General features: G+C 37.3%; 3 protein-coding genes across 16 annotated transcripts in view; 2 read left to right on the top strand and 1 right to left on the bottom strand.

Annotated features, from left to right (window-relative positions):
- Positions 1-17,182, top strand: part of LOC137478125 (uncharacterized) — a 19,414-nt gene extending 2,232 nt beyond the window's left edge. Inside the window, exons 3-12 of the mRNA XM_068197708.1 lie at positions 4,481-4,556; positions 7,897-8,028; positions 8,895-9,018; positions 11,395-11,455; positions 11,558-11,604; positions 12,041-12,116; positions 12,970-13,071; positions 13,589-14,500; positions 15,313-15,423; positions 16,582-17,182. Of these exons, the coding sequence (XP_068053809.1) occupies positions 4,481-4,556; positions 7,897-8,028; positions 8,895-9,018; positions 11,395-11,455; positions 11,558-11,604; positions 12,041-12,116; positions 12,970-13,071; positions 13,589-14,500; positions 15,313-15,423; positions 16,582-16,894 (1,954 nt within the window). The 3' untranslated portion in view covers positions 16,895-17,182. The remainder of the gene's footprint in view (positions 1-4,480; positions 4,557-7,896; positions 8,029-8,894; positions 9,019-11,394; positions 11,456-11,557; positions 11,605-12,040; positions 12,117-12,969; positions 13,072-13,588; positions 14,501-15,312; positions 15,424-16,581) is intronic.
- On the bottom strand, positions 1,369-27,280 carry LOC137478127 (uncharacterized). 14 transcript variants are annotated; one of them, XM_068197716.1, is made up of 5 exons: positions 26,326-27,280; positions 25,730-25,969; positions 9,701-9,775; positions 6,966-7,205; positions 1,369-5,705 (listed from the first exon to the last, which is right to left on the bottom strand). In XM_068197716.1, exon 1 carries the CDS (start codon positions 27,278-27,280, stop codon positions 26,579-26,581), a length of 702 nt encoding a protein of 233 aa, XP_068053817.1. In that variant the 3' UTR covers positions 1,369-5,705; positions 6,966-7,205; positions 9,701-9,775; positions 25,730-25,969; positions 26,326-26,578. The 14 variants fall into 14 exon arrangements, with proteins under 14 accessions (XP_068053817.1, XP_068053815.1, XP_068053823.1 ...); XM_068197713.1 differs by lacking the exons at positions 1,369-5,705; positions 6,966-7,205; positions 9,701-9,775 and adding exons at positions 21,412-21,836; positions 24,303-24,446; positions 25,274-25,328; XM_068197714.1 differs by lacking the exon at positions 9,701-9,775.
- Positions 25,000-27,280, top strand: part of BTAF1 (B-TFIID TATA-box binding protein associated factor 1) — a 45,580-nt gene continuing 43,299 nt past the window's right edge. Inside the window, exon 1 of the mRNA XM_068197704.1 lies at positions 25,000-25,154. Within this exon, the coding sequence (XP_068053805.1) occupies positions 25,021-25,154 (134 nt within the window). The 5' untranslated portion in view covers positions 25,000-25,020. The remainder of the gene's footprint in view (positions 25,155-27,280) is intronic.

Genomic DNA, 27,280 nt, shown 5'->3' with positions numbered 1-27,280 from the left:
GAAACTAATACCTTTCAGGGAGAGAATGAGCTACTGTCAAGTATTTGCTTATAAAGTTAGTATTATCTTCTGACAAAGTGCCTGATACTGAAGTGCTTTCAACTTCTCCAGATAGTTTTTATACTGCTAAGAAATAAAGCTAGACATGCACAGGAACAGGGGTTTGGCAGTAAAGAAGTTGAAGGCCTTGTCAGCTCCTCAGTCTCCTGCAGCAGGGAATGGATGTCACCCTTGTCCTAGCACTGCATGTTGTTCTTCACTATCAGTTCAGTAAACCTGGAAGACATAGAAGTGAACCCTGGAAGAGACTTAAGGAAACTAATTTGAGTCTAGATGATCCTGCATGTGCAAGTTACTGGCCCCACAAATGGGTGTTGGCAGAAGTGAGATTGTGGTAACCTGGAGCATTAGGACAAGTGCAGACTGTGGAAGCACAACCTCAGTCTCTGTGTTGTAATAGCAATACTCTCACTCTTTTGGTGTAATGGTACTGCAAGAGATAAGGGAAGTGATACTACATACTTGTGTCTTTTGTCTTCCTGTTAGTGCCTCAATTGTTAACACTTTTAATCTAAATTTCATTATGCTAATTAAAGTGACACAATAAATTGGGGGTTCCAGTTAAGGTAGTAAGTAGGAATAGTGCAACTAAACAAGAAGTGGTGAACCTTTTTTTAGGACAAGGGAAAATGACTTGAAAGTTGAAGAGGTCTACATCAGATGTAAGGAAGAAATTTTTCACTATAAGGATGGTGATGCACAGGACTGGGTTGCCCAGAGAAATTTTGGGTGCCCTTCCTTGCAAGTGTTTTCAAGGCTGGTTGGATGGGTCTTTGAGCAACGTGGTCTAGTGGAAGATGTCCCTTCCTGTTACAGGAGAGTTGGAACTAGATGATGTTTAAGGCTTATTCTAACCCAAGCCATTCTATGATAAAGAAAATTATTTTTCTTTTTCACCAGTAATGTCTTGGAGCAGAGCTATGCTGTAGTGTCCATTGCAGTCTCAAACCTACAAAATAGTGCTGGTGAAGTAATTTTGTAGCAAAATGAGACATCTGTGTAGAAGAGGGGTTCAAGTGACCCTTTGCACTGCAGTTTCCACATGGAGTCAAGTTCTGGTTCTTCAGTGTCTGAAATTGTTTCAGTAGTCGTACACTATGATGATTTAGTGGAGAATCAGTCCAAGCTGTGTAACAAGTCATAAAATACTATGATGTTTTTACAAATTTATACACATCTGTGTTTCAGCATCCAAAATCCTGCTGTGTGTATAATTACATAAAATCCAGTTCAGTTCTGAAGAGCATCTACAGACATGTTACCTTCTGGCAAGTTTCCCTTGAACAGTACAAAAAATACTGAGTGGGGTCTTTTTGTTGGAAGGGCAAAGTTGAATTATCTTTGCCTATGCACTATAAACATTCTTCTTTAACTGAATTTTTCCTGTCCAAACTTAAAGCATCAGCATTTTCATTTAGACAGGAATATTAAATACTGTGGCATAATGGATTGTGCGTGTCCAACAGTGAGTGGGAGAGAAGGATGATATTTTACTTGTAAAAGTGTTTCCTACCATCAATTTTGAATCTGGTGTCTATAGAGGTGTGGAAGTCACTTGGAAAATCAGGCTGCATTTATATCATGCAGTATCAGTAGCCAAAAAGAAAGGAAAAGAGGTTCCAAGTAGTATTTTCTAAATGGTCTTGCTAGAGGTGACAGTAATTGGTAATGTAAATCTTACTATGAATCAGTTCTAAACCAGAAAATTTTACTGGAAATTAAAGCTTCCATATGATCTTAACAATGTTAATGTTAAAATAAATTATGAAAAAAAAAAAAAAAACACCCATTTGTTCCACAGCTGACTACCAAAGCAGATAAAATGTGCAGCTGAATGTAATCCAGAATCAGTTTCTTCATGTCCAGCCTGGTTTTCACTCAAGCCTCTGTAGCTCCTAGTCACTGGTACAGGGATGATGATGGTGCCAATCTTGTGATAACACCTCTGACTCCTGCCGTTCTTCCTTGCACTCGCGTTCAAGCAGGATACAAATCACGTGTCACAAGTCTCATTCATACTTGCTAAAATGCTTAGTTAAGTCTTTGCTCCTCTAATTCCTGTTTATGTGACCACCTGCAGCTCATCTTTGATCATTCTGCCTTTATCTATACTTATTCTGTAGTTTGACTTCCTTTAGTCCAGGCCACTTTTAATTCCCATGTTCCTTTGTTGAGAACAGAACAAATGTGAATTTATTTCCTTAGCTAATCTTTGGTTAATTTCAATCTGCTGGTTTTATTTTTAGTTCTGCAGCAGTGTGCTGAAATTTCCTTTTAAAATACCATTTTAAAGATAACATGGAACACATACCCTTTATATTTTTGATGAAAAGTGCCTTTGCTCATTTGCTACCATAGAGCTGTCAGCAGCTTTTGAGTTTCTTGCTGATTGTGCAGATTTTCTTTTTCTGGGAGGATTTAAATGGCTTTAAATACAAGATAATAAAACCTCAAGTTTATTAAGGTCTGACAACAAATTGGATAATCCTGGGGTATTGTTCTGTAAATCCCCTAATATGAAAAAAAGTTCAGAATTTTTACAAAGCCTTTTTAACATGGTTAATTAAAGAAAATATTTTTAAAGCCCTTTTTTGATACTTTCTTTTTGATTTCTAAACACTCCTATCTATAATAATTATGGTTTTTTTCCACTCATAGATGTCCAAGAGAAAGCAGGTTAAAAAAGCACTGAATTTCTGATCTTAATTGATTCATGTACAATTTACATCTCTTAAATAGGAGTAAATGGAACATAGTCTCAGATTTTTGTTTTCATTCTTCACAGCAAGCATAAAGCTACCAGACTCCTGAGTTTACAAACTTGAAAGTTCACTTAAGAAGACTTATCCTGCAAGAAAGTTTAGAATTTAGTAGAAGGTTTTATTTGAAACAGCTTTTGATGCTCTCATCTCTAGCTTGCCCTTACACAGTCTCTCCTTGTATCTGTCTTCTACAGACCAGCTGTTTGCAATAGCCTTCCTAATGATGAGTTGCTATTACTCCTTTGTTTCTTCCTTTGTTGTCCTTTAAACTAAGCACCTGTATGTCTGCACTGTGAGCCTTGATCTGTTCTTTGCCTCTTGATGGAGATTACAGAGAGAAGTTAGTGCTAAAGACACAGCTGTAGAGATTGTCATGTGACTGGTTAATATCAAATACACTTCGGTCACCCTGCTCTGTGTTTCCTTTGTTACTTCCAAGCATCTCTGAATGGTGACGTTGTCGTTTATATACTATGACAAACATAATTATAGATATTTAATTGAGACATTTTCCAGCCAGCTTCTAGATTTTTATGGTCTGATATGGGACCATATGTGAACAAAGCAAAGTACTCAGTGGTTAGAATATTTTAAAATTAAATATTCGGTTTATTTCATTAAATGGTGTTGTTTTATGAACATTAGAAAGGAATCTAGAAGCTGTTGAATGCTCCCTTCAAAGGGAGAGATTAATTTAAGCATTAATTCAGAAAATTGCAAGGGAATGGACACCAGTGTTAAAGAATCTAGTGGAAATATTTTGTATTTTAATAGTTGAGGTATTAGCCAAAAATGCAAAAAGCCTGTGTAGATTTTGAGTCATCCAGCTGCACCTTGTTAGGTTATAGAGATAATTTGTGCTTGCAGAAGAAAAAGAAATAATAGTTCTAAGTTTAGTAAGTTACCTCTTTGAAGGTAAAATTGATCTGCTGATTAACTTGTTTTCCTCTTCAGATAATACTTTTCATCCTTTTTTAAAAATTGAAATCTCTGAAATATTATGTATGGAGAGCTTTTTCAGCACAATGTAGAACTTGTGCATACCAGGTCTGTGTTTTGGAATTACAGGTGTTTTGAGTGTTATAACAAATCTTACTGGTGATATGTAGTAGGTTTTGGTGTGATGGAATATCCTCTGTATTTTTCAAAATGGTGAGAGAAAGTTGAATGAAGAGTGTTTCTTTGAAAAAGAAGCCTATTACAAAGGAAACATTTTTGGAAAATACAGATGATTTGTATTGTTAATGAAAGTAAACTTTGCATTTCATATAGTCAATTAAATGATTGATGTGTGCCTGTGGCAACTTTTTTAAGGTGTTTGATTCAGTCAGGTTGAAAAATGTCCACCAGCTACAACAATACATTTTTACCTGTTGAACCTTACACATCTGCTTTGCTTTATGTTGGTGCTACTTGTTTGTAAATACTATCCTGCCATTTTGAGGAGAGGAATTTCTTGGAAGTTGAAGAAGAAGGAAAAAAGACTCTTTTCAAGTGTCCTGGTGATACTTTGAAACTGCTTCATGGAATAATTGCAAATTTGGGGACATAATTATACTTTATGATAACAGCAATTTTTATGTGCTTTGTGCTGCAGGTGTGTTCTGTTGAATCATGCAACTTGAAAAAATAGAAAATTAACATTTCTTTCCTTGCAGATGGCGGAGTTTGACACCTGTTGGACAGCCCATACCAGGAACGAGATTTATTGCATTCAAAGTACCTTTAAAAGGGGTACGTATAAAAGTAACTGCAAAGTGGCTGTATTAAACTGCAAAAGTAATAAAGAATAGCTTGACTATACATGCAAATTTCAAGAAAGTTTTTAAAAAAGTAATTTATTCAGTTTAAAATAACATTCTATTTTTTTTTCTTACTTTTCTTTATTTCTGATGTTATTATTTGTATTTATCTTTTAAAAATAATCAAGCTTCTAAATCAATCAGCATACTTCATTTGATCATTATTAAGTAGCCTAAATTCATAATCTTATTTAATATCTTTTCATGGCTGTTTTAAGAAGATCATATGGAAGAGCTTATGATATGAATAACAGTCTAGGCAATGTAAGCCAAAGTATAATTTTATGGAAATCAAGCACTCATTGAAGGATACCAGCCACTGCAGAACTTTTAAAATTATAGATCCATACTGGCAGTTTCATAAGTGAGAAGCTTCAGTGATCTGGTGGAATGTATTACAGCTAAAAAAAAAGTCTTCATAGATTTCTTCTATTTTACTAATTAATTAATTTTAAAAGTACTTTTATTAGTATTTCCTTTAGAGTCTTGCTAACATGAAGTGCCATCCTAAGCTATTAAATACACTGAGTTAAATCTTCAAGTTCTTTGTTTCTAAAATATGTGGAGGTTGTCATGTTGAGACAGTTCAGTTCTTAGTGCCTAGGCGTTTTTGGAGGCATAGGGCAAATTAGTGTTAATTTACACAGAAGGTCAAATAGGACAAGTGCTGCATAAATTGACTTCTACAAGTCCTTGCTTTAGATACAGAGAAAATTAAAGTTTCTAAGCACTTCTAAAGTAACTACAGTGTTCTGACATAACTCTAGCGTTTAAAGGGAAATGTTCTGTCTAAGCTTTTGTCTTCAGATTGCTCTCTAGTATTCATACACAAAAATTTTGATTCTTTGGGTATATTACTACCCATTATGTTTTCAGTCACCGTTCAGTTCAGTTTTATTAGGAATGATCGAAGTGAAAGGCAGGATTTGCTTCCTGCAGCTGTTTTTACAGCTTTAGGATGATGGTTTGGTTCCTTGGACACCAAGGATGTCATACTTAGCATGTCATGTTCTCCAAGATGTGGATGGCTTGTACAGCAGTCATGTGATTTTCCACCAAGACTGCCAGTCAACAAATCAAGCTGTGAATATAAAATCCAGTAAGTTATAATTGGCTTCTTTGCTCTTGTCACAAGGACCACTCCACATCAGCATGTTACTCATTTCTTGTTCCACTGATCTCACTGGGCCATAGATCTCTGTTCTGGGAAACTGTCTTGGCCAGACATAAAGTCTGGTACCCAAGGATGCAAAATCTGTCACATTTCTGTCCCTTCAGTTTGTTCAGTCTCAACTATGCAAGACAGAGAAATGACAAGTCTGCCAGAGACTGTGTGCTTGAAGGTCATGGAGTTTGTGGCAGAATACACATAAAATGTGTAACTGGCTAGCCTGTGAGGTCTTTGCAGAGGTGGTCAGTAAATCTGTCTGAAAATGCTGAAGACCTGATTGGTTATAGTTTGTCAGAAATCCTATTATTTATTAAATTGCTGGAACAGACCTCTTAAATATGCAGCAGTTTGCTTCTTTGCTGTGTATTAGGAACTTGATTGGTGATTTCTCCCAAAGGGAGACAACATAGTTTCAATATTTGAAGATACAGGGTTGTTATCCTAAAAGATGTGCTGTTAGTAAAGATCATGTGTTTACTTGGAAGGATTTTCTGTCTTTCCTTTCACATCACCATTATAATGCTAACAGTAACATTGTAGTGTAGTAAGAATTGGGCAAGTTCTTTCCCATGCCATTAGGCTTTTTAGAATTGGTTCAGATTTCTTGTGTTCTCAAAGCCCTATGAAACGTCTAAACTACTGAATACTCAGCAGGAGTTTTTCAGAAAATTCCAGCAAGCCTTTTAAAACATAGTGTTTCATAACACATGTCTACTCAATCAGTACGTTTGGAGATACCTTATTTTTGTTAATTACATTCCTCCTCAGTTTCTGTCATGTCATATAGTAAAAATTCTTTAATATTCTGCCATAGACCTCGTGCAGATTCACCTTTGTCACCTCAAAGTTAAGTTCAGTTTCAGATTGTACTGAGTCACTGCTGAGTAGCAGTGACATAACAGACTCATGTTCATTTTGTTGAAATTTCTACAACATCACTTTTTCAGCAATGCACTGGTGTCTGAAATGCATAGGACTGAATACTTTATTGCATCCTTTCTATCCTCCTCTTTTTCAGCTCAAGCTTCCTAATTACATACCAGCTTTGATATGACTGTCCTGCTGTTTATTCTTTACTTCAGTTTCCTGTCTGTTTCCAGACTCAAGACCAGTGCTTGCTAGCATTTTACATTAGAATCTGTACAGTCAAAACAAGGAATGGTTAGTTACCCTATAGCATCTGTGGTTTTAAGAAGTTTGTGGTCTGTGGCTGCCTTCCATTCCAATAGTTCTGAGTCCAGTCTGCTTGAATTTCTTGTTGACGAAGGAACTGACAGGTGGTTGAGGCTGCTGCATCTTTTGCCACTGTCTTTATTGGTTCTGGCTGAGCCTGTGTCAAAAGGCTCTCACTATGGACAAGTGCACTGTTCAAAGAAAATCCAGTCTTGAGTATATGATGCATTTTCATACCTAAAGTGAAGAACACATTTCAAAAACCACAGCTACAATAGGGTGAGTAAACATTTTTCTCACTGTTTGTCAAATGAAATGAATTATTCATTATCCACCAACACACAGCTTTCTTAGGCACGATATTTAGTCTTATTTAATATTCCCCGGTGCTAAATGATATGCAAGTACACTCTCTCAAGAGAAAAAGGAGGGATAAAAATGTCTGCACAACATTTGTGGGAAGAAGGTTAAACCTTTAGAAATGAAGTCTTGTATCACAATTTCTTATGTTTTATGTGAAATACACTTCTAGTTTTGAGTTACTGTGCAGGACAAAATTTGGTTTGGGGAAGTAGATTGTAGTGTTTGCTTTGTAGTGTGTTTAGTTACATAAAAATCAATATATACATGCTGCATTTTTCAGAATTTTAGTGTTTATCAAGTTAGAGCTAATTTTAATAATGTTTGTTAACATGGTACAAGCAGAAATGCTCACATTGTCTTGCATTTTCATCTAAATAGGAATACATAAATTTTTACTTTCTTTTTGGTTCCTCTTACCTGTATAATATATGGATGTGGTTCTGATAATTAAACACTCTCTTTTAAATATTGGTATTTCCTAGTACTAATTAAAACAGCTGAATATTACAAATGTCTTATTATTAGAATGTAAAAATAAAATATTTATTTTCCATTTTCTTTGTAGGCAATTAACCAGAGGCTTACCCCAACCCAGAAATTTACACCAAAAGACTTAATTGCTGCAATGAAAGCCCTAAATGTGGAGCTTGGATTAATTATTGATTTAACATATACCACACGATACTATGAAGTTAAGGTAACAAAATCATGATAAAAATGTACAAATAGTTACTGCAACTCTTGTTTTAAAGTGTTTACATGTTTTCTTACCTTGAATTGGAATAGACAAGCTATCTAGACTACTTTTATGTCTCCAATAGGAAATAAATGTTTTATCACAGAGGAAATAGCTCATTCTCCCAGCTGGTTGCATTTATGGCTTATTAGTATTATGGTAACTCATTAGTGGATGAAGAGGATGAAGACTTAAGTGCCAGGCACTCCACAAAAAGTGCAGAAGAGTTATATTCTGTGTCCTGAATATATTCTCATTCATTCCTCGGTGGTTCTTTTTACTGATCCTCAGTGGAATCCACTTAAGAAGGTGTACATTTTTAAACTACTTTATCAGTTTAAAAATTTTTGCCTGGATGGTTCAAACAACTGTGATTAATCAGCCTTCTGTTGAAAAGGAGAATAAATGACAGTGTTATATCAGAATGCAAATCTTTGTATGCACATGGGCTATAGGCGTTAAGGCAGTGAATTTGTGAGTCTGTACATGACTGTGGGTAGGAGGGACAAATACTGCTAATAATTGTAAAATGGGTGAGAATGGAATGCCAAGAAACTGCTCCCTTTGTTAATGTGCAGCCTTATTAGCAGCGATAAATAAATCTTATATGGGAACTGTTCCATGTCTGAGACAGTCTTTAATGTAGAAATGTTACTGGTAGTTTCTGAGAGTGTATCTCTATACAATTGTGTCAAGCTTGTTTTCAGTTTCTAGTCAGGATTTGAACAACTCCTTTATGTTGTCATTATGTTAGATACTGCTTAAGATTTCCCACTGTTGCAAGACTTCAGTATTTTTTTACCATTGCTTTTTTCTTTCTTTGTTAGGATTTACCTAAAAGTGTGCAGTATAAGAAACTTTATACTGTTGGACTGGAAGTCCCTGATAATGCTACTATTCTACAGTTCAAAAAGTGGGTCAGAAAATTCCTTTGGGAAAATGCAGCAAATGGTAAGTATCAGCATCCAATGCTGTAAAAAAAACTCACCAAAATTTTATGTCAATACTAACTGTGTCATTTACTAATTTCAATATTCAATAAAATTTATGACACCAAGGATCTCAGGCTTTCTGCAGCGCTTTCCACTTTGTTATCATAATAAGATCCATTATGCAAACCACTACATATCTTTTTTTTCAATCAAAACATGTTGTTTTCAAAAATGACTGGTAACTTAAATGCCCTTCCTAATAGTGTTACATTTATGTTATATGTCAAAGGAGCTGCAGCAAGGCCTTTTGTGTGACCCAAATTGTTTACCCTCAGCTGAGTGTTGCAGCTGCCAGCCCTTGATGGATGTTTTAAATAGCACTGGGTCTCTGATGGCACTGGGCACTGATATGTGTGAGCAGCTTCAGTCCATTTAGTCTGATGTAGTGTTCTTTTGACTTAGGAGTCCATTATTGCCTTCAGATCTGAAGAGTTCTTGAAAATCTGATTACAGACCCAGTGTCAGTGTTTCCACAGTGTGGCTGTGCTGCTATTTCAGTGCCTGTGCAACAGGACACTTCTTGCTGAGATTGGATAAGATGCTTTTTGTGAAAATAATTTAGTGTGTATTTTGCCACAATGTGTTTGTGGCTTTAAACTTCCCACTTCTTTTGGTAGTGATTCTTTATAGGCAGATTTTACCTGTTTGTTTATCCAGTAATGGTGAACCATTCTTTCAGGCCTTTTTGTGATATTTGCTGTGGTTCCTTTGGCGTTCTCTTTGAGAAAGTAGATGCATTAACTGCTCAAGTGCATACAGTTTTTACTGCAAAGCATATCCAGGGTCTTCCTGTTGGTGATCAGCTGTTTTGTGAAAAAGTTCTGACCTAAATTTCAAATCTGAGAGCCTGAATTAGAACTAGTGGGATTATGAAAAAGTATAAGAAAAAGCCTTTGTCAGGAAGTTAGTTTGTAGTTCTTCCTTTGCTCTTTTTTGGCTTAAGGAAATTACCTGGTGATTATTAGTTTTCTTTTGGTTTGGATCTAGTGCTTTTTTGTGTGACAAAGAATAGTGTGTATCTGAATCTGATCTTGAGAGACTCTATTCTTGATTTGTTACTGCATGTTGACCTGCAGTTACAGCTTATAAGGGCATTTTGGCAGCTTGAGAGACTTGAGAGAATTTTCCTCCTTGTGATTTGGCCTCTGTTTTAGATAATCCATAAAACATCTCAGAATTCTTTTTACAAATACTTTTTAAGAAGGTGGGTCTTTTTTAGTGTTTGAGTTCTTAGGACATCAACTTGTAATGAAATTCTGTAGCAATTTGACTGTCACGATCTGTGGCAAACACTTATATTTTGTCTCAGTCATATTTTATGTCATTCAAAAGTTTATCAATGTCCTGTTTCAAAGACCATCTGTCAGTACTGCCTCTGCCAAAATTTTGTTCTTCTGATGATCATCATTTTTCTTCAAAAATCTAGCCTAAAACTGAATCAGTTATACATTTATTCTTATACCAGCGTTGCCCTTGGAGTGTCGTTGTTCTCTGTCCCCACTATTACATTCAGTATCTCAGATTTGATTTTACAGGCTAAGACAAGTTTCCTTCTTCTGTGTGGCCAACACAGTAGCCCTTTCTGTATGTGTGTGTGTATATATACATATATAAATAAATAAATAAATATATATATATATATATATATATATATGTATGGACTATATATATATTGAACTTGTTTGGTTTACATTACATTTCAATATGGATAGAAATAGTCTGGATGGGGTTTTACCAGTGCCTTGCATGATTGTATCAGGGTTTCCATGTTTCTATTGGAAGTCTCTCATTAGAAACACCCTAGCAATAGTAGGTTATTTTGCTCTTTAGCCTTTGGCCAATTAGTGTAATATTTTTTTAAAAGATTTCTGTAGAGATTACTGGTCCTTTTTTTCTCCATGTATTGTACTCCTAAGCATTTCATACTTTCAGGTGCATTATGTGTAAGTTAAGTTCCTCAGTTTTACATTTTCTTGTTGAGATTTGCTTTCAAACCCTTTTTTTTTTCTTTCCTGTTACTGCAGTGGCTGAGGTTAGGTGCTTTCCCTGCCATCACTCTTTCTTTTTTTCTACATTCTGCAGAGTCAATCACAGCCATTACAGGTTTGGAAGTAGTAAGCTAACAGCTGCTAGAGATCCAGCATGGAGAGGACATGTGTCTTGTCTGGATGTGTCTCTTTTTTTACAGACGTGACAGTAGAATTTGTAAATAGCAAGCATTAATTATCATTACTTTGCTAGAAAAGCAGAGGTTTTTTTATTTTTTTTTGTATTGTGCTAGCTTTCTATTAATTTCACTTTCTGGACTATTAAAGACTCTTTCCTTTTTTGATAGAGAAACTCATTGGCGTGCACTGTACTAATGGAATTAATAGAACTGGCTATCTTATATGTAGGTAAGGCTGTGTGAAAGCAGAAATTATTCTTCACAAAAAATAGCATCCTTATATTACTCTCTATTCCCTTTGGTACAATAACATAGTCATATTTTTCTTCAGGTATCTTATAGATGTTGAAGGCTGGGATCCAGAGGCAGCAATTCAGGGTAGGTATATATTTTGAACTAAGGCACATGTCAGGTTGTACTTCACAATTACTAAAAACTCATAAATACAACAATTCTATTTTAGTATCTTTTCAGTAATTTCATGTGCTGGCTTATATAGAAGATTTTATAGCTGACTGTTGATTCTGTTCCAGGCAGGACTTGAGCAATAGCAAACTGACAGCATAGGAGGAGTATGTTTTAGCTGCTTAATTTTTTTATTTTTATTTGAAAGAGTTTTCACTCATAGTTTGCTACCACTACTAGTTTAAGGAATCTTTTTAAAAAATACTGCAATGATGCCAGTTTGCTGAAATATTTAATGCCAAGTTCTAATTGTTTCAAATTCAGCATCTCATGGGGAACAGAAACTTGCCTTTCATATTTTCGTGGCTCAGTTTGACCACATTTCATTAGACTGTATTTTTTTCTTTAGCTTTTGGCGATGCCAGGGGTCACCGCATGGATGGCCTTGTGTATCTCACAGATCTCAGGACACAGCCGATGCGAAGGTAAACAAAAGCTTTTAGTTGTATACTTAAGATCTTCCAGTATGTCTCCTGGCATTTTTAAAAAGTGCATTTCCAGTCCTAAGCCAAAATTATTTCCCTCTTAAACCTCTAAAATGAAACTACACATGGATGTAAAACGTATGTGTAGTTGCTTCTGTATTTTCAGATGAATAACATGAAGTGCACTGTACTTTGTTCATCTTTTCAATGTATATGGTTCAAAAGATTGTTTTTAATCTGACAGCTACTACTGAACACTGTTGTGCTTTTACCATACCGTGACAAGTGTATTGAAGTCTGTGTTCTCTCAGAAGCTGAAAGGAGCCACCGCAAAGATGTCTTTGTAGGCTCTGTGGTCTGTCTGCTGTTGTTGGCACTGTAGAAAAAGATATTAAAAAATAGTAGAACCGTTTTAAGAATAAAAAACCACAGGAAAGTGGAACATTGTTCTTGTCCCCTCTGTTCATAGTAGTTTAAAAAGTTTATGCTTATCATCTTCTCCTAAGAACAGCCATCCTTTACGTCTTCCTGAGGTATTTGTGCCAATGATGCTTTGTAGCAGTAAATGGATTTTAATACCGGAGTGATTTGTTTCTTTTTAGATTAATTGAAGGTCCTTTGTTTTGCTCTTATTGTTGTTTCATAGTCTGTGCAGGATTAAGTTTGGAGTCATGTCAGATTTTTAAAATAAATTTACAAGATTAATATTTTCTGAGTTGTCTCTAAATTATACATAACATAAAAGTTCTGTCATTCAGAACTGAAGAATTCTATGGGAGTGGGTTTTTTCTCTGTCAGTAGTATGCTTTAAAAAAGGAAGCTTATGTGAGATTTTTTTTTTTCCCCCTCTTAGTAACCTTGGAATGGATGTATGGGATTCAGATGAAGATATTATCCCACCACCACATGCAATGGAAGGATCTGTAGAGCGGTTCCCAAATGAAGATTTTCAGGGGTAATAGGCTGAAAAATGGAATTAAAAAAAAAAAAGCCACAAGGGAAAGGAATTGTTTCTTATTGAAAATACCATAGATACTCAAAAGAGATTTTATTAATATAGCCTACTCATGTAAATTATATTTACAGAATTTGACAAAACAGCAACAAGATATGGGTAAGAAAGGGAATGTATGCTATTAGAAGTCTGTTAGTAATTAGTTCACTTAGGGAAATTCATTTTTACTTTACCTGTCCTTCTTCATTATTCTGCAATGATCTGCAGTTATTTTTAATTACTTTTGAATCACTGGTTTTGCCTGTTTAACAAGTACTGTAGAATTACAAGTGAATATTTGTCACAGCTTCTGCTTTAACGCTGAAGGGTTTATAATGTTAAGTACAGTTTCGATTGTTAATAATTTTGATACCTTCATATTTGCAATGTCTTTCATGTAAATTCTTGGTTTAAAAGGAATTGGTTTTATTAATGACTTGTAGCACTTTTAAGTATGATATTCAATACTTCTCAACAGGTCTGGGAAAAGGTTAAGAATTTATGATGACCACTCTCACAATGATTTGCAAGGACAGATGCAGTTGCGAGATTTTGACTTCATTAATAAGGGTCCTGGACAAAGAAGAAGATCATTTCATGACCATCAAACTCAGGATGAATTAAGAGCATCAGTGCAGATGAGAAACTGGGACTACAACAGGGGACCAGAACAAAGAGCCTTTACTGATCACCAGTTTTATGATGATTATCAAGAAGACACACAGCTGAAGGATCTAGACTTCAGTAGCAAGGGACATGGACAGAGTTTGAGGCCTTTTCATGGACACCAGTTTCGTGATGATTTGCAAGCAGACAGACAGTCTTTTGACTTCAACAGAGGACGGGAACAGAGGCAGAGATCCTTTCCTGACCATCCATCTCCTAATGATTTGCAGGAAGACAGGCAGTCAAAGGATTTTGATTTCGGTGGCAGGAGCCATGGCCAGAGGCGAAAACTGTTCCATGACCACCAATCTCATGATGAATTTCAGACTCAAATGCATTTTAAAGAATTGGATTCTGCCAGTAGAGGTCCTGGCCAAAGACTAAGATCCTTCCATGAGTACGAGTCACATGATGGCATGCAGACAGAGATGCAATTGGGAGATTTTGAATTTGTTAAGAGGGGTCGTGGGCAGAGGTTGAGACCTTATAATGATCACCAGCCTCGCAATGACTTAAAAACAGAGATGCAACTGAAAGATTATGATAATAAAGGTCCTGGACAAAGGTGCAGACCTTTTCATGACCCTCAGCCTTATGATGGCTTACAGGAACAGACTCAATCAAAAGATTTTGATTATGGTAATAAAGGGCACGGACAAAGGCCAAGACCTTTTCATGATCATCCAGGTCACAGTGACTTGCCACGTGAATGGTGTTCAGACAGGTAAAGCATCCTTGAGCTGTAAGAACAGAATTAGTGAATAAAAGTGTAAACCTTAGCAGTTTTAACTTAAATTTTAAGTTAAATATTTTTTAAGTAATTTTTTTCAAATCAATCATACTTTTACTATATAAATGATCAGTTCATCAACATTTCTCGTTTTAACTTACAGAAGGGTTTGATGTAAGCTGGAATATTGCAACTTCAAAAGCCAATGTTTCCTTAATTAGAAGGTTGTGCTTCTTTAAAATTTGTGTTTTCTTTGCCTTTTAGTCAGCTTGAAACAAAATTCTTGTCCCACTTTGTTTTGTACAGAAACTTATGCTTAAAAAGAAGTCCCCTGGATAAAAGAGGATATGAAATTTTATTTATGCCCTCAGCCAAACACAGATAAACAGGATTGCTACAAGGAAGTTTGATTTGCCTTTGTTTATTCCATGAGTTAATAATTTCTTAGAAATCTGCATCAGAACTTGCATTATTTTCTCACAAATACATACATCACTTATTAGTAAACCTATTGGGTTCTGACATATTTCAAAATACTTTTAATATTGCAGAATGTATTTCAGATTTATTGGACTAGTTAAGCTTGATTTAATTTGTTCCATTGTACAGCTAAAACAGAGGATGTTATTACAGTGAAGTGTATGACTTTGAGGTATTAAAGTAATACAGTTATTATAATTTTATTAAAATTTTAAGTAATCTTTATTAAAATGAGAAATATTTTATTTCATTTGATGTGTATTTTTTTCCAAATCTTACAACTGTTGGCAGTCTTCTTAACATTAATTTCTTTTGCTTATTTGCAGAAGTCAGTCCTTTCCTTCCCATGAAAATGTACCAGAACCTCATTTCTCCTCATCTCCTTCACTTCACAGAGATTACGGGTCTGATAATGATGACTTTAACAGAAATTACAGGTAAGTATCAGATATCATACACTGTTTTCTTACTTACCATTGTAGTATTACTCCCCCTATTTCCCAGCTAAGAAATACAAATTAACTGTACAGTGTAAAAATCTGTGTTAATATTTTTGCTTAAATGCAGTTTAACCCATTGCATGTGAGCACTGAGCAAATAATGTGACTAATCTGTGGTCCATTGATACTGAGTTTTGAGTGTTATTACTGTGTGAATCCTTGACATAATCATTGACATGCCAAGCACAGTTCAAGCTAATGAACTACATAAATGAAGTATCAGTAAGCAAAAAAGCAAAGCACAGGTGCTGTATTTAACTCTTAAGCGCTGTGTACAACGAGCTAAGGAGTTTTAGTGTGCGGGACGGGCGGACGCTGAACTGGGTTGCCCAGAGCCACTGTCCCACATCCTTTAAGAATGGACGTAGCCCCTGTACAAACTCATCTAATGAGACTTAGTTTGAGTGACCCTTGCTACTTCTAGAGATCCTTTCTAGTGTAAGTGAATCTGTGGTTCAGTAAGGGAGAAGATTTAAAAATTTTAAAGATTGTTTTGAATTGGCTTTATACACCACTTACTTTACCAAGTAAGGAAGGTATTTGAGAGTAAAGAGAATTGAAATGTGTATATATATGTATATATACACACACACACATGTGTATATGTATATATAGCATCTGCATTTTTAGATCTTTCCATCTGTATTTTATAGGAGAGTGAGTCTTCTATTGCAGAAGAATTAATAATTAAAATATTTTCCAAAGTATATTATTGCCTGTTGAGACTGTGTACTAGAGAGTTATTGTTACATATTGTACACAAAAATGAAAACATGGATTTAGGAAAAAAATGTCCCCTAGGTAAAGATATTCTTAGTTAAACAGGTAATTTTAATTGTAAACAGCACTTGAAACAAAACTTCGTTTAGTAGAATTACTTACTGTAAAGAGCTGTAATTTTAATCACTAGAATTGGAAAATTAATACAAACAAATTTTCAATATCCACAGATATTCAGTTTCAGGGGGTAAGAACAAGAATGAGGGTTTGAATTGTTCTTTCAGTGGTAGACACAGTTAATTTCTAGTGGTGGCCATCAACAATAAATCAACTGGTTTATTTCTAAGAATTTACTGTTCATATTTGTTCTTGCAGTTATCAACCACATTGTCCTGAAGACAATAGGAGAGTGCATCCCTCAGAGGAATTTAATAGAGGAAAAAACAGATTTGCACCATACTCTTCACGAACAATGCACCCATCTTCATCCATACACCAAGAAGATAGTTCAATAGACTATGAAAGAAAGCCTTTTCCGGGTGAAAGTACCAGAAGCATGGAACAAAGTAAAAGATTACCAGTTTTAACAGTTGATTACAATTATGGTCTGCCACTAGACTGTGGACCTGAAGAGGATGAGAGATCCCATTATGATTTACCACCAAGAGACCACTACAACTGGAACTGAATAAAAAGGACAGTGTTTGCTCAGCTTAGTATTGCTTTTACCCATTTCTTTTTGTATGTGGACCAATTTTTTTTTAAAGCAAATTAGTTAAATGAGAATGTCAGTAATGTCAGTAGTAAAGGTCTCCATTGTAAGATTAGCTTCTACTGATATTTGGTTCTTTAAATGTATTAGGCTGTATTTGTTAAGTGTCGTTGGAGACAATGTCTCTGTACACATGGAATTAAAGCAGTCCTTCCTTTTAGTAAAATTGCAACCCTGAAACAAACAACCCCTTAAAACAAACAACTTTGAGTGATTGTGTTTGTTTTTTGTTTTACAAATCTTTAAAATATATGTGATTTCCAGATGCATAATAAAACACTGCACTATCAGATAGACTAGCATTGATATTATAGGGCAAATACTTAGAAATGAATGAAGCCAGGTTATGTCCGGTTCATCCTTTAATTTGAATACAGAACTTTGAATTACTGCTAAAAGTCATTGCAGCACCACAATTTACTTCCATATTATCTGTACCATCCAATGAACTGACCTAGTTGCATTCTTTTTCATAGCAGGATTTTTCCCAGATTGCTAAGAACATGTAAACAAGTGGAATTTGAATATTCTAAATGTCAAACTTGCTTTTCAGTAATTAGAATAGCTCATCCTGATTGTGTATTTTTTTCCTGATCCCTTAGGTTATCTGTGTTTCAGAATAGTCCACTGCAGGTAAATTTCACCAGTTTCTCAGCAACAGATCCTAAAGAAGGTAGGTCATGTGTGTCACCTTCACCGTCTCGACTGGCCAAGGGCACTGGTGCCTATGTACTTACACCTCCTTGTTTGTCAGTCACATCTATCCTATTCCTCAGCTCTGTTGTTTGCTGGTTTCTTCTTACAGCAGAGCAATGTAATCAGAACAGAAAACTTACTTCTTCAGGTGAGCTGCTTTTAAGGGTCATGTATTGAATAGTCTCCTGAACTGCCTGTGGCTCTCACAAAGGTAGTGCAACAAACAGTATTATGAATTATGAATTTATGCCAACAGCTCCTGCTATGGATAAAGAAATCATTCCACAGGATGGAAAACAGTATTACTATAATACTTAGGTAAATTTAAATACCTACATTTTTCATTATTATTACATTTTAATGAAGTAATACTGAAAAGGCATCACAATAAATAAGGATAAAGGGAGATTATTATATTAAAATAAACTATTCAGTGCAAGCTACTTAAGCTTGTTAAGACACTGCCTTAAAAGCAAAGCTTTAAAGCATCAAGCAAGAGAGCAAGAGAGGGTGTAGGTATGCATTAGAAAACTGGGAAAAAAAACGCTTGTACCAAAACCCAGAAAGGTTTCTTTTGGCTTTTAGTGGCAGCATAAAACCCAGATTTCTGGATTTGTGGTTCTGTACTAAATAAGAACTAGATTGGAGTATCTTGTAACTCCTGTTGTTTTGTATCCCATGCAAACAATTCCCCTAGTCAAAGGACTCCATGGATATAAATTCATACTGCAAATGCTTCATTGCCTGTGCAACTGGTGGAACAACTTTGCCTTTGTTCATTGTATAAAGTAAATAGTTTTCTCATTTTCACAGCAGCTTTATATTTCCCATTAAATTGTATTTGCCATCAAATCTGATGGTGAGCTTCATTCATGTGGTCTCAGGAATGAAGCCCTGTCTATATAAAGCGGTTGTGGAACTGAACACTAAATGTTACAAAAAGGCATTTGTGCCTTTGCTTGCCTTTTTTTTTTTTTTTTTTTTGAGCTGTAAGATGAGAATCTTTTATCTAGATTTCTTTATTTGGAAGTAAGAAGGATCTGCAACATGGGCTACTATAGTGCTAGATCCTGTTAAAAAATCAACAAAAACCACCCTTCCTGGTGTTTTCCAGCAGGGACCCAAGAATTACAGACTGATATAACTTTATATAAAGTATAAAGTGAATAAAGAGCAGCAAACATCTGCCCTTTGTATTTTTGTTTTGGGGTTTGTTATTTAGCATTGCAGGGACCCTAGAGTCAGTCCTTTGCTACTTCAGACTGGAGAGATGAAAAGCTGGTGCACTGGAAAGCTCAGTGAAGAAGAAACATGGCATGAGAAGTTAGGATCAGCAGCAGCTCTTACCAGCCCTTGTGAGTTCCTGCAGGACCCTATGAGGCTTCAGGTGCACACAACCAGGTGGTGCAATTCTGTTATCCAACAAAATAAACATCATTTTCCTACCTATGTTGAATGTCTCTCTTCAGGGAATATTGTTAGACATGATGTTTCCACAAATGGTTTTGAGAGGACTATAGGGAAATAGACATAATTTTATTTGTTTATTTATTTATAATTTAGGACAAAGCTTTCCACCTTATTGTTCCTAATGAAATTATGCAGAACTAAGCCCACATAATACATTATGAACTCCAGCTGACATTTATCTCGAATTCCACAGTTGGTTCATCACTGTGTATTCACATCTGTACTATTTAATTGCTAATTAAATTCACATGGTAGAGAATGAAATGAAATGTTTCTTGGTTTAAGGGAATATTGTATTACAGCAGCACTCATAAATAAACACAATACTTTTATTTATTTCACAGTTGTACAAAAAAGTTACAAAATTTTGCTGGTCTCTTTTGTGCATGTTCTCAGCAAATGTAGAACTAGCTGATGTTGTATCACAGAGCATAAAAAGCCAGATACTGTTGGTTTTCCACAGCCCTGAGTGTGAGATTTTGAAGAAAAACACAAGAATACAGAAAATCCAGACTGAGCACAAAATTATTTAATGAAGTTATAACAGTTCTAATATATATAACTGTTGAACTCAACTCTCAGAAAACTTCTTTTCTGTTGCTGTCCTGAAGCCATATGTTCATTGGATTTTTATCAGATGGTGAAGTCTTCATGCCAGCTTGCCCGGAGCTCTGATCATTTTGAGTTAGGAAATGTTCAGGTGATTCCTGGAAAATACTGAAAGTTCTCATGAGCTCTGTGCAGAAGGCTGATTCCCAAGAATGTCTTGGGAAAAGGAGAGGTGAGCTCCAACAGAAAACCAGAACACAAGGATACAAGTAAATTTAAATGTAGAAATCTACGATGTACAGTGTTCAGTTTTCTGAGTGAAGAGCAAGGTTACCTATAAAAGGGCTAGAAAGGTTTGCATGTGATTGTTTTTTCTCTCAGCTGAGGCAAAAGGTAAATGACCTACAAGGAGCCACAAGTGTAATTCGGATCCTTCCCTGTTTATTTGCGTCTGCAGTAACTGCTAGCAAGCTGCAGGGTTTCTCTTTGTGTGTGCAAAAATGATCAGTGATGTTACCCTTCAAATTTGGGGTGCACTACTACAACCAGTGTGCCAGGACCAGCAGTTCAATGACCTGAGCAGCATCTTCTCAAGATCAATTATTTCTTAAAATGTCTTAGGTGAAGCATCCAGAAATGCAGGCACCCAAAGGTCTTTTGTGGTCTAAGAACCTGCTCAGTGCTACGAAGGAAGGTATCCCCCATCTGGGGTTTAGCAAGAGGGTATGAATGAATCCTTGGCCGCTGCAAAGAGCAGTTTATTTAAAAAGTGTGTGCAAACAAAAAGCAATGCTGTCATCAACTGCTAGAGCTTGTTTCCTCTCCAGGCTGACTGTTACTTGCTCCAGGTGTCAGCAGACTGTGCTTTACTGGTTCCAGTGGACAGCAATTACCAAACCAGCAGCTCCTTTTCTTCCTCTCGTGGGGAGCCAGGAAAACAGATGACAAAAACAAACCAGGTGAGAAAGCAACTCGATTCTTTGTCCTCCTGAGATGAGAAGACAATGCAGAGGTTGCAGGGAAAGGACGGGAAAATAAATGTTTTAAAAAATAAAAATGAAGAAGGGAAAATGAAAATGCAAGTATCAGGGTGGAAGAGTCACCAGTGTGAGGGAAGAAACGTGCAAAAGGTGCATGTATAAAAAGCTGGTGAAAGATTACTGGGTATAAAATGAGGGCACATGCTGGAGGAGGAGTTCCTGGCAACTTCTTATCTGGGTCTTCTAAGTTGTGCATGTGGCCCTGTGTGAGCTGATAACTAAATAACAGTTATCAAAAAAATACAGGAACACTCAGATCTCTAATCCTACAGTAAAGTCATGAGGGATCTTAAAACTAATTAATGCTTCTCTCTAAGCTTTAAATTTAGTCTATGTGTAGTATAATATCCTGTTGATATTCCCTGTAGAATCCAATGAGAATTTCAGACAATCAAGAAACTACTCCACAGACCTATTCCACATTGAAAACAAGCTCAGTTTTTACTGGGTATCAGGAATCCTATCATTTGAGGAATCTGTGAATAAAATCCAATTTGTCTATTACAGGTACATACCTTTCTTAGCTCACACTTTCAGGACAGCATAAAAACACACTATAATGTTGCCATTACTGTACCCATCACACAAAACTTACCGTTATAAATTAGTTAAAGTGTAACAAACAAATCTGAAGTAACTCTCTAAGAAGTACAACAAGAAGGTCAATACAAGACATACTGAAATCAGGAGACATTTATTGCTTTATGAGGAACACTCAGGACTGAATGTTCCACAAAGGAAGATGAAAGAACCCTCAACATAGATAAGTCTGATAAAGCTGTTACAGATGAGGATGTTCCCCATGTAGTTCTTCAAAGGGCCTCTTCTAACGTAAACAGAAAGAAGTTTTTACTTTCAGAGTTATACTACCAAACAAAAGTCCATAAAACAAGATTAACTCTTTTAGGAGAAGAAAACAGAATTCAAACTGTTCAATCTGTTTATCTCAGTCCATCTTTGAGATGCACAAAATAAATTTTAAAAAAGTATAAACGGGTATATCCAAATGCTGGAGCACTGATCCTTGTCTGCACACTTCAGATGAAATATAGGATCATCCCATCCTGGTATCAACATCATGTTGTAGATATTCAGTAGCAATTCTGGTATACAGTAAATGGTAAATTATGATATTCACACTACATGCTGGAAATCTTTCACAGGCCTAAAATATATTATGAGAAACAATATTTGCAAATTAAAATACAAGAAAAACAGTTATTGCTTTCTATCGCTTAAATATAGGAGTTAAAATATATAGAGAGCAAAGGGTACGTGCCCAGACTTGTTTTTAAATCTAATTTAAACTCATTAACTGCTGCAGAACTTGTGATGATGGCCACAGATTAGCTTTCTTTTTTATCTTTGAAAAGCAACAGCTTTTGGAAAGAGCTGGACTAGATGTGAAACCTCTGGCCTTGTTTATTCAGCATTATAGTGTGCTTCTGAATCCTTATGTCCCTGATGACAGAGGTGCTTTTCTATTTATCCTCTTTGTATTCAGTTTGTGCACACTGGAATTATATGCACTTTTTTTTTAACTGTACAGACTAATGTCCCTCTTGCATTAGGTCATGAAAAAATAAAGAACAGTCAGACTACTGAAATTAAATAAAGAAAAAAGCCCTTAAAACCACACAACTTTAGATAATAGAAAAATTTAGTAAAAGGTCTCTAGTTGTTTCTGTCATGTTATTTTCATGTTGCATTTTCCCACAGGACTATGTAGAAAGACCTGCAGACTTATAGGAAGAGTCTGACCTCATTATTTCCCTCTTTGTCTCTGACTGGCTCCTTTGTGTCTGTTACCTTGATCCAAACAAGCCCAATTAGATACTTGACATGACCTTTTCTCCCCTTCAGTTACTGTTAATCCCTTAATACTTCAGAATTAAGTTTATTTACTGAATGTAAATTTACTTTAGTTACTTTCTTGACATAGAAAGTGGTGTAGTTCCATGCACAGAGACGTCAAAAGAAGGAGGTTTTAAATGTAAATGTAACAGCTTGTTTGAAAAAAAGACCAACTGTATGCAATGGATAGATAATACCATTTCCTAAAAATGCCACAGGAACAATAAACTACCCAAACTATAAAATATTTATTTAACTTAAGACAGCATGGATAACTGCTAGACAAAACTAAGAAATTTACAGGTTTTGTACATAAAAGGTTTTCAAAGGATACCAGTAATTTATGTCTTCATGTGTTATAAGATAGGGTGGAAAACAGAGCTGAGTTAGAAAATGGGAAATTCACGATCATGGAAATAAATGCTGAAGAAATTAGAGTCCATGGCTACCATAAACAAGGTGGTTGTACAACCTTATACAACAAATTTGATCACTTGTACAGAATATCTGTTTAAAATGGAGACAGGCAAGAATCAAAACTTCTGAACAAGTGTGTGCCATCTCATGAGATAAAATCCCTGAGATGAGAAAATCACAAGAAGAGAAACACCAGTTTTCCCTCTCTATTTGTCATATCACGAGCGTCTCATTCAGGAAAATTGTCACAAATTGACAATACTAAATATGATCAGAGGTAATGAAATCTAATGAGATAATTACACAGCTCTAGTGACATTGGGAATCTTTTAGATGTTGGTGATTTTCACTACCTAGTGGTTACTGCAATCCTGTTTGATGTTGAGAAATTGAAGCCCATCAAACATTTTTCAGAAATGTTGCTGCTGGATGTTGTGGGTGGCAATGCTTTGCCCTGATTTGTCTCTCAGAATCCAGCACTTCCTTGGTATCTGAGGTTTTTTAAACTACTAGAGCTATCAGTCAGCATCCAGCCTCCAGCCACCAGCACTTAATTGTGAAGAACTTAAAAGGAAGGCCATGAACAAGTTGACTTTCTATTAAGAGGCTTTCGAGAAGGTTATGCAGCTACTAAAAATCCTCCTTGGAGTAAAAATAAGACAATTAAAAGCCATGAGTTGGCATGGAAACTAGTGAAAAAATAAATACACCTTTAAATGAAAATCAAGCAGAATAGCAAGAGACACTATTAGTTAGAAAGAAACAAGAGATTACTCAAGAAAAAAAATCCATCAGCAATCAGAACTCTGATTTTAACAACACCACTAAAGAGGGGCCTAACGTACAGAGATAAAATGTCAAATAAAAACAAGGAAGATTAAATAATACTTGAAGAAGAAGCAAATAAATATATAAAAACAAGTAAGAATTTTAAAGTTTAAATGTTAGAAATAGTCTACAAGATATTTAGTTAGCTTGCAGACCTCAGAACAGAAAGCATTCTTAAGAAATACATGTTGCAAAGAACCTGCACTGTTTACCTGCATAAGTTCATACTGCATAAATGTATCTCCCAGAATTTTTTCCCCCATATTATCAAAATAATCATACTGATCAAGACACCAGCAGAGAAGCTGTCTAAGCAAACTGCTAAGCAGGGGCGAGCTTCTAAGACTAACTTGTCTTCAGACAAGTTTTCCAAGGGAATTTGGAAATCAACATAGACACTAAAATACATGCAAGCTATTATGAAAAGAATCTTTTTTATCAGACTGGAAGGCAGCAAATGTTATACCTACCACTACAGAGAGGCTGTTGTGATCCTGAGCAATACAAATCTACAAACCTTCAGGACACAAAAAACTAACTGGAAGTTAGTATTCTAAGAGTCCAGAACATGTAAAAGATTACGTTATATCAGGTCTAATCAGGAGGGATTCCACCTGAAAAACGGTGCCTCTGTCATCTGCTATTTGCACAGCTGGAGCACTTGAAGGCTGCACCACTTTCTGCGTGGGCTCTGGCAGCCAGCAGGGCACATACCCGAGCTGCTGTGGCTGTGCATCTGCAGCCCGAGCAATAGGAGTTCACAAGTGAACACAGCTGGCAGGAGGAAGAAAGCAAAATAAAAACAGCTGAGATGAATGCAGGAAGTACTGATTAAAACATACCAAAGGAGTGAAATTACTGAGTTTTATTTAATTTAGGAGCAGGTTGGAGAGAGTATACTGGCACAAAAGTGATTTTCAGGGGGCATTCTTCTAACAGAATAAGGAAGGAAATGTATAGGTACTCCTTGAAAAATAGGCCCAAAAAATGCAAATAAAATTGGTGTGTCTTACGGAGGCGCTGAACAGATGCATGGACAAAGAAGAATTAGTTTTTATAGGCTGTAGGGAAAGGATTGAGCAGAAGATACAAGTGAATAGTTAAGTAATGATGTGCTTTACATAAATGTCACATCAAAATACAAATATATATGGTGTGATACTTGAATGAATTGTATTTGAGTCCAGAATGCCTGCTATAACAGATCATTCTTTCTGTCTTTTGCAGATTGTTTTGCTGGAAGTGCAGTTTATCATAATTACAGCAAGTACTCAGTGCATACGACCCACCACCAATATTTTCCCTACATTTATTTTTATCAGGTAGGAACTGTTCAAAACAAATTTTATTGCATATTTGATGTGCCCTCTGCCTTGACTGCTATTAAAACTGTTTTTAAGGAACCTAAGAGGAAATAGGATGTTAGAATTGGAAATATCACCTAAGGATCATTTCAATAACGTCCACAGCAGGACAGGATGGCTGCTGATTCCTGGCTAAACAAACACGGAAATACTGTCAGGGATGTTTGCTATGCATCCATGTCAACAGTATCAAACATACAAGGAAAAGATCTCTGCCTTCAGTCTATTCCTTGCTGCTCTGTACCCCAGTTCCCTGCTTCCCTCCCCATACATGGCTAAATCAAACATGGACGCACACAGGAGCAGGTATGTGCCTGGGATCGTGGGCAGGGACCCAGGCAGGTGCACCTGCACCACAAGGATATGGGATGGCAGAAAGGAAGGTGTGGGGAGTTTTTGGAGTACTCTGGTGAGAGGCTCTTGGCCTCCAGCTAAACCCACTGTACTTTTTGCGTGTATTCAGCTACAGAAGGTACATTGAGCTATTTAAAGGTAGCTACTGCATCAGAGCCATGACAGGCAAAAGGCATTACCTGGGTCATTGAGTGTAGCACTGTGACAAAACCCATGTCCACCACTGAAAAACAGGTCTGTGGTTTGCTCTGGCCACACTCTGTGCTCAGAGGCCTCAGGCTGACTCTCACTGCCAGTGTTTGGGGCCACTCCAATGCCAGTTTCCAGTTGCCACAGTGCTCCCACCAAAGGACAGAAGAGAGGGGCAGGAAAGCAGCACCCCTGGCATACTTGAGGAAAGGCTGAAGTATAGGCTGGACCTGCATGGATAAGGATAGATTGAAGCATTATCCCAGTGTCTTTAGAGAACTGTCAAAAGACAGTGATAATGCAGACAGCATTAGAATGTTTGTTTGGAATATGTGCTCGTGGGGACGGAATGAGTGAGCCCGTACATGAAGAGTTAACTCTCCGGGGAGAGGGAGACCAACCAGAAAGGCTAGGCAGCAGAAATCCCTCTAGAAGGGTTGGGTGTGAAACACTCACACCACAATGGGCTTCAGAGGAAAACTTTATCATCCAGCACTATGCAAATTCATGTTTATCCAAGTCTATGCCATCACAGGAAAAAAAAAAATCTATTATTTTGTTTCCAACTTATCACATGAAAGGTTACCTACGTCAGCTAACTTTATGTACCAGTCTGGGATCATTAATTTAAATGATTAGTCGAAGGCTAATTTCTTCATCTGGATCTGACGGAAGCTGATAGCGAGCACTTGAGAGCCTGGTGTGCCTGCCCGGAACAAGGGGCAATGCCGGGCTGGATTCCAGGGATCTTTCAGCATCGCCCGGGGCCCGCCGGGCTGGGAGGACGGGCCGCTGCCCCAGCCGGAGCGACGGCAGAGACCGGGAAAGACCGTGGCCCCTCACACAGGCGCCGTGACCGGGCCGGACCAGCCGCCCCGCCGCTGCCTGGCGTGGCTGGCGAGGCTTATAAAGCCTGGGGCGTTCCCACCCTCGTGTGCCACAAGCGCTCTGCGGTACCAGCACACACTCTGCGCCGTGTGACAGCCACCCCTCGCTGCGGGGGCTCCGGGGCGCCCGCCCGCAAGGACGGCGGGGCCGCGCGACCGAGCCCGGCTACAGCGCAAGGCATGCCGGGAGTTGTAGTCACCCGGGCAGCGACTTCGCGCCGCGGCACCGGGCACGGCCGATGGACGGCGGACCTCGGCAAGAGCGGGCTGCGGCGTTGGTTCAGCGAATAGCGACCGCCCTCTCCCGCCGTGTTGCGAAGGCAGAAGGGCCACCACCCAGTAGACATGGAAGGAAAAACGTTTACACCGCGTTCTCATGTCCTTTTCTTCCCTCAGGGTTCGGGACTGGGGCTCCCTCCTTTGAGTTCGCCCCCCCATCGCCCTGCAGATGGAACGCCCCGGCAGAGGCCGGCACCCCGCCCCCCCCAGCCGGCCCGGCGGGCTCCATGGCCGATCCTGCTCAGTGCGGGCGCTGCGCGCTCCCGCCCTCCTTGCTCTTAGAAGCGCTCCCGCCATTGGCTGCGGCTGGGCGCTCTTGCCAATCAGGAAGCGGCTCTCATGGAGGAAGGGAATAAATACAAGATGGCTGCTCAT

This window comes from Anomalospiza imberbis, chromosome 8 (genome assembly GCF_031753505.1).
Source record: "Anomalospiza imberbis isolate Cuckoo-Finch-1a 21T00152 chromosome 8, ASM3175350v1, whole genome shotgun sequence".
Classification (NCBI taxonomy): domain Eukaryota; kingdom Metazoa; phylum Chordata; class Aves; order Passeriformes; family Viduidae; genus Anomalospiza; species Anomalospiza imberbis.
Note: the sequence above shows the minus strand (reverse complement) of the source record. Positions and strands in the feature narration are given on the sequence as shown.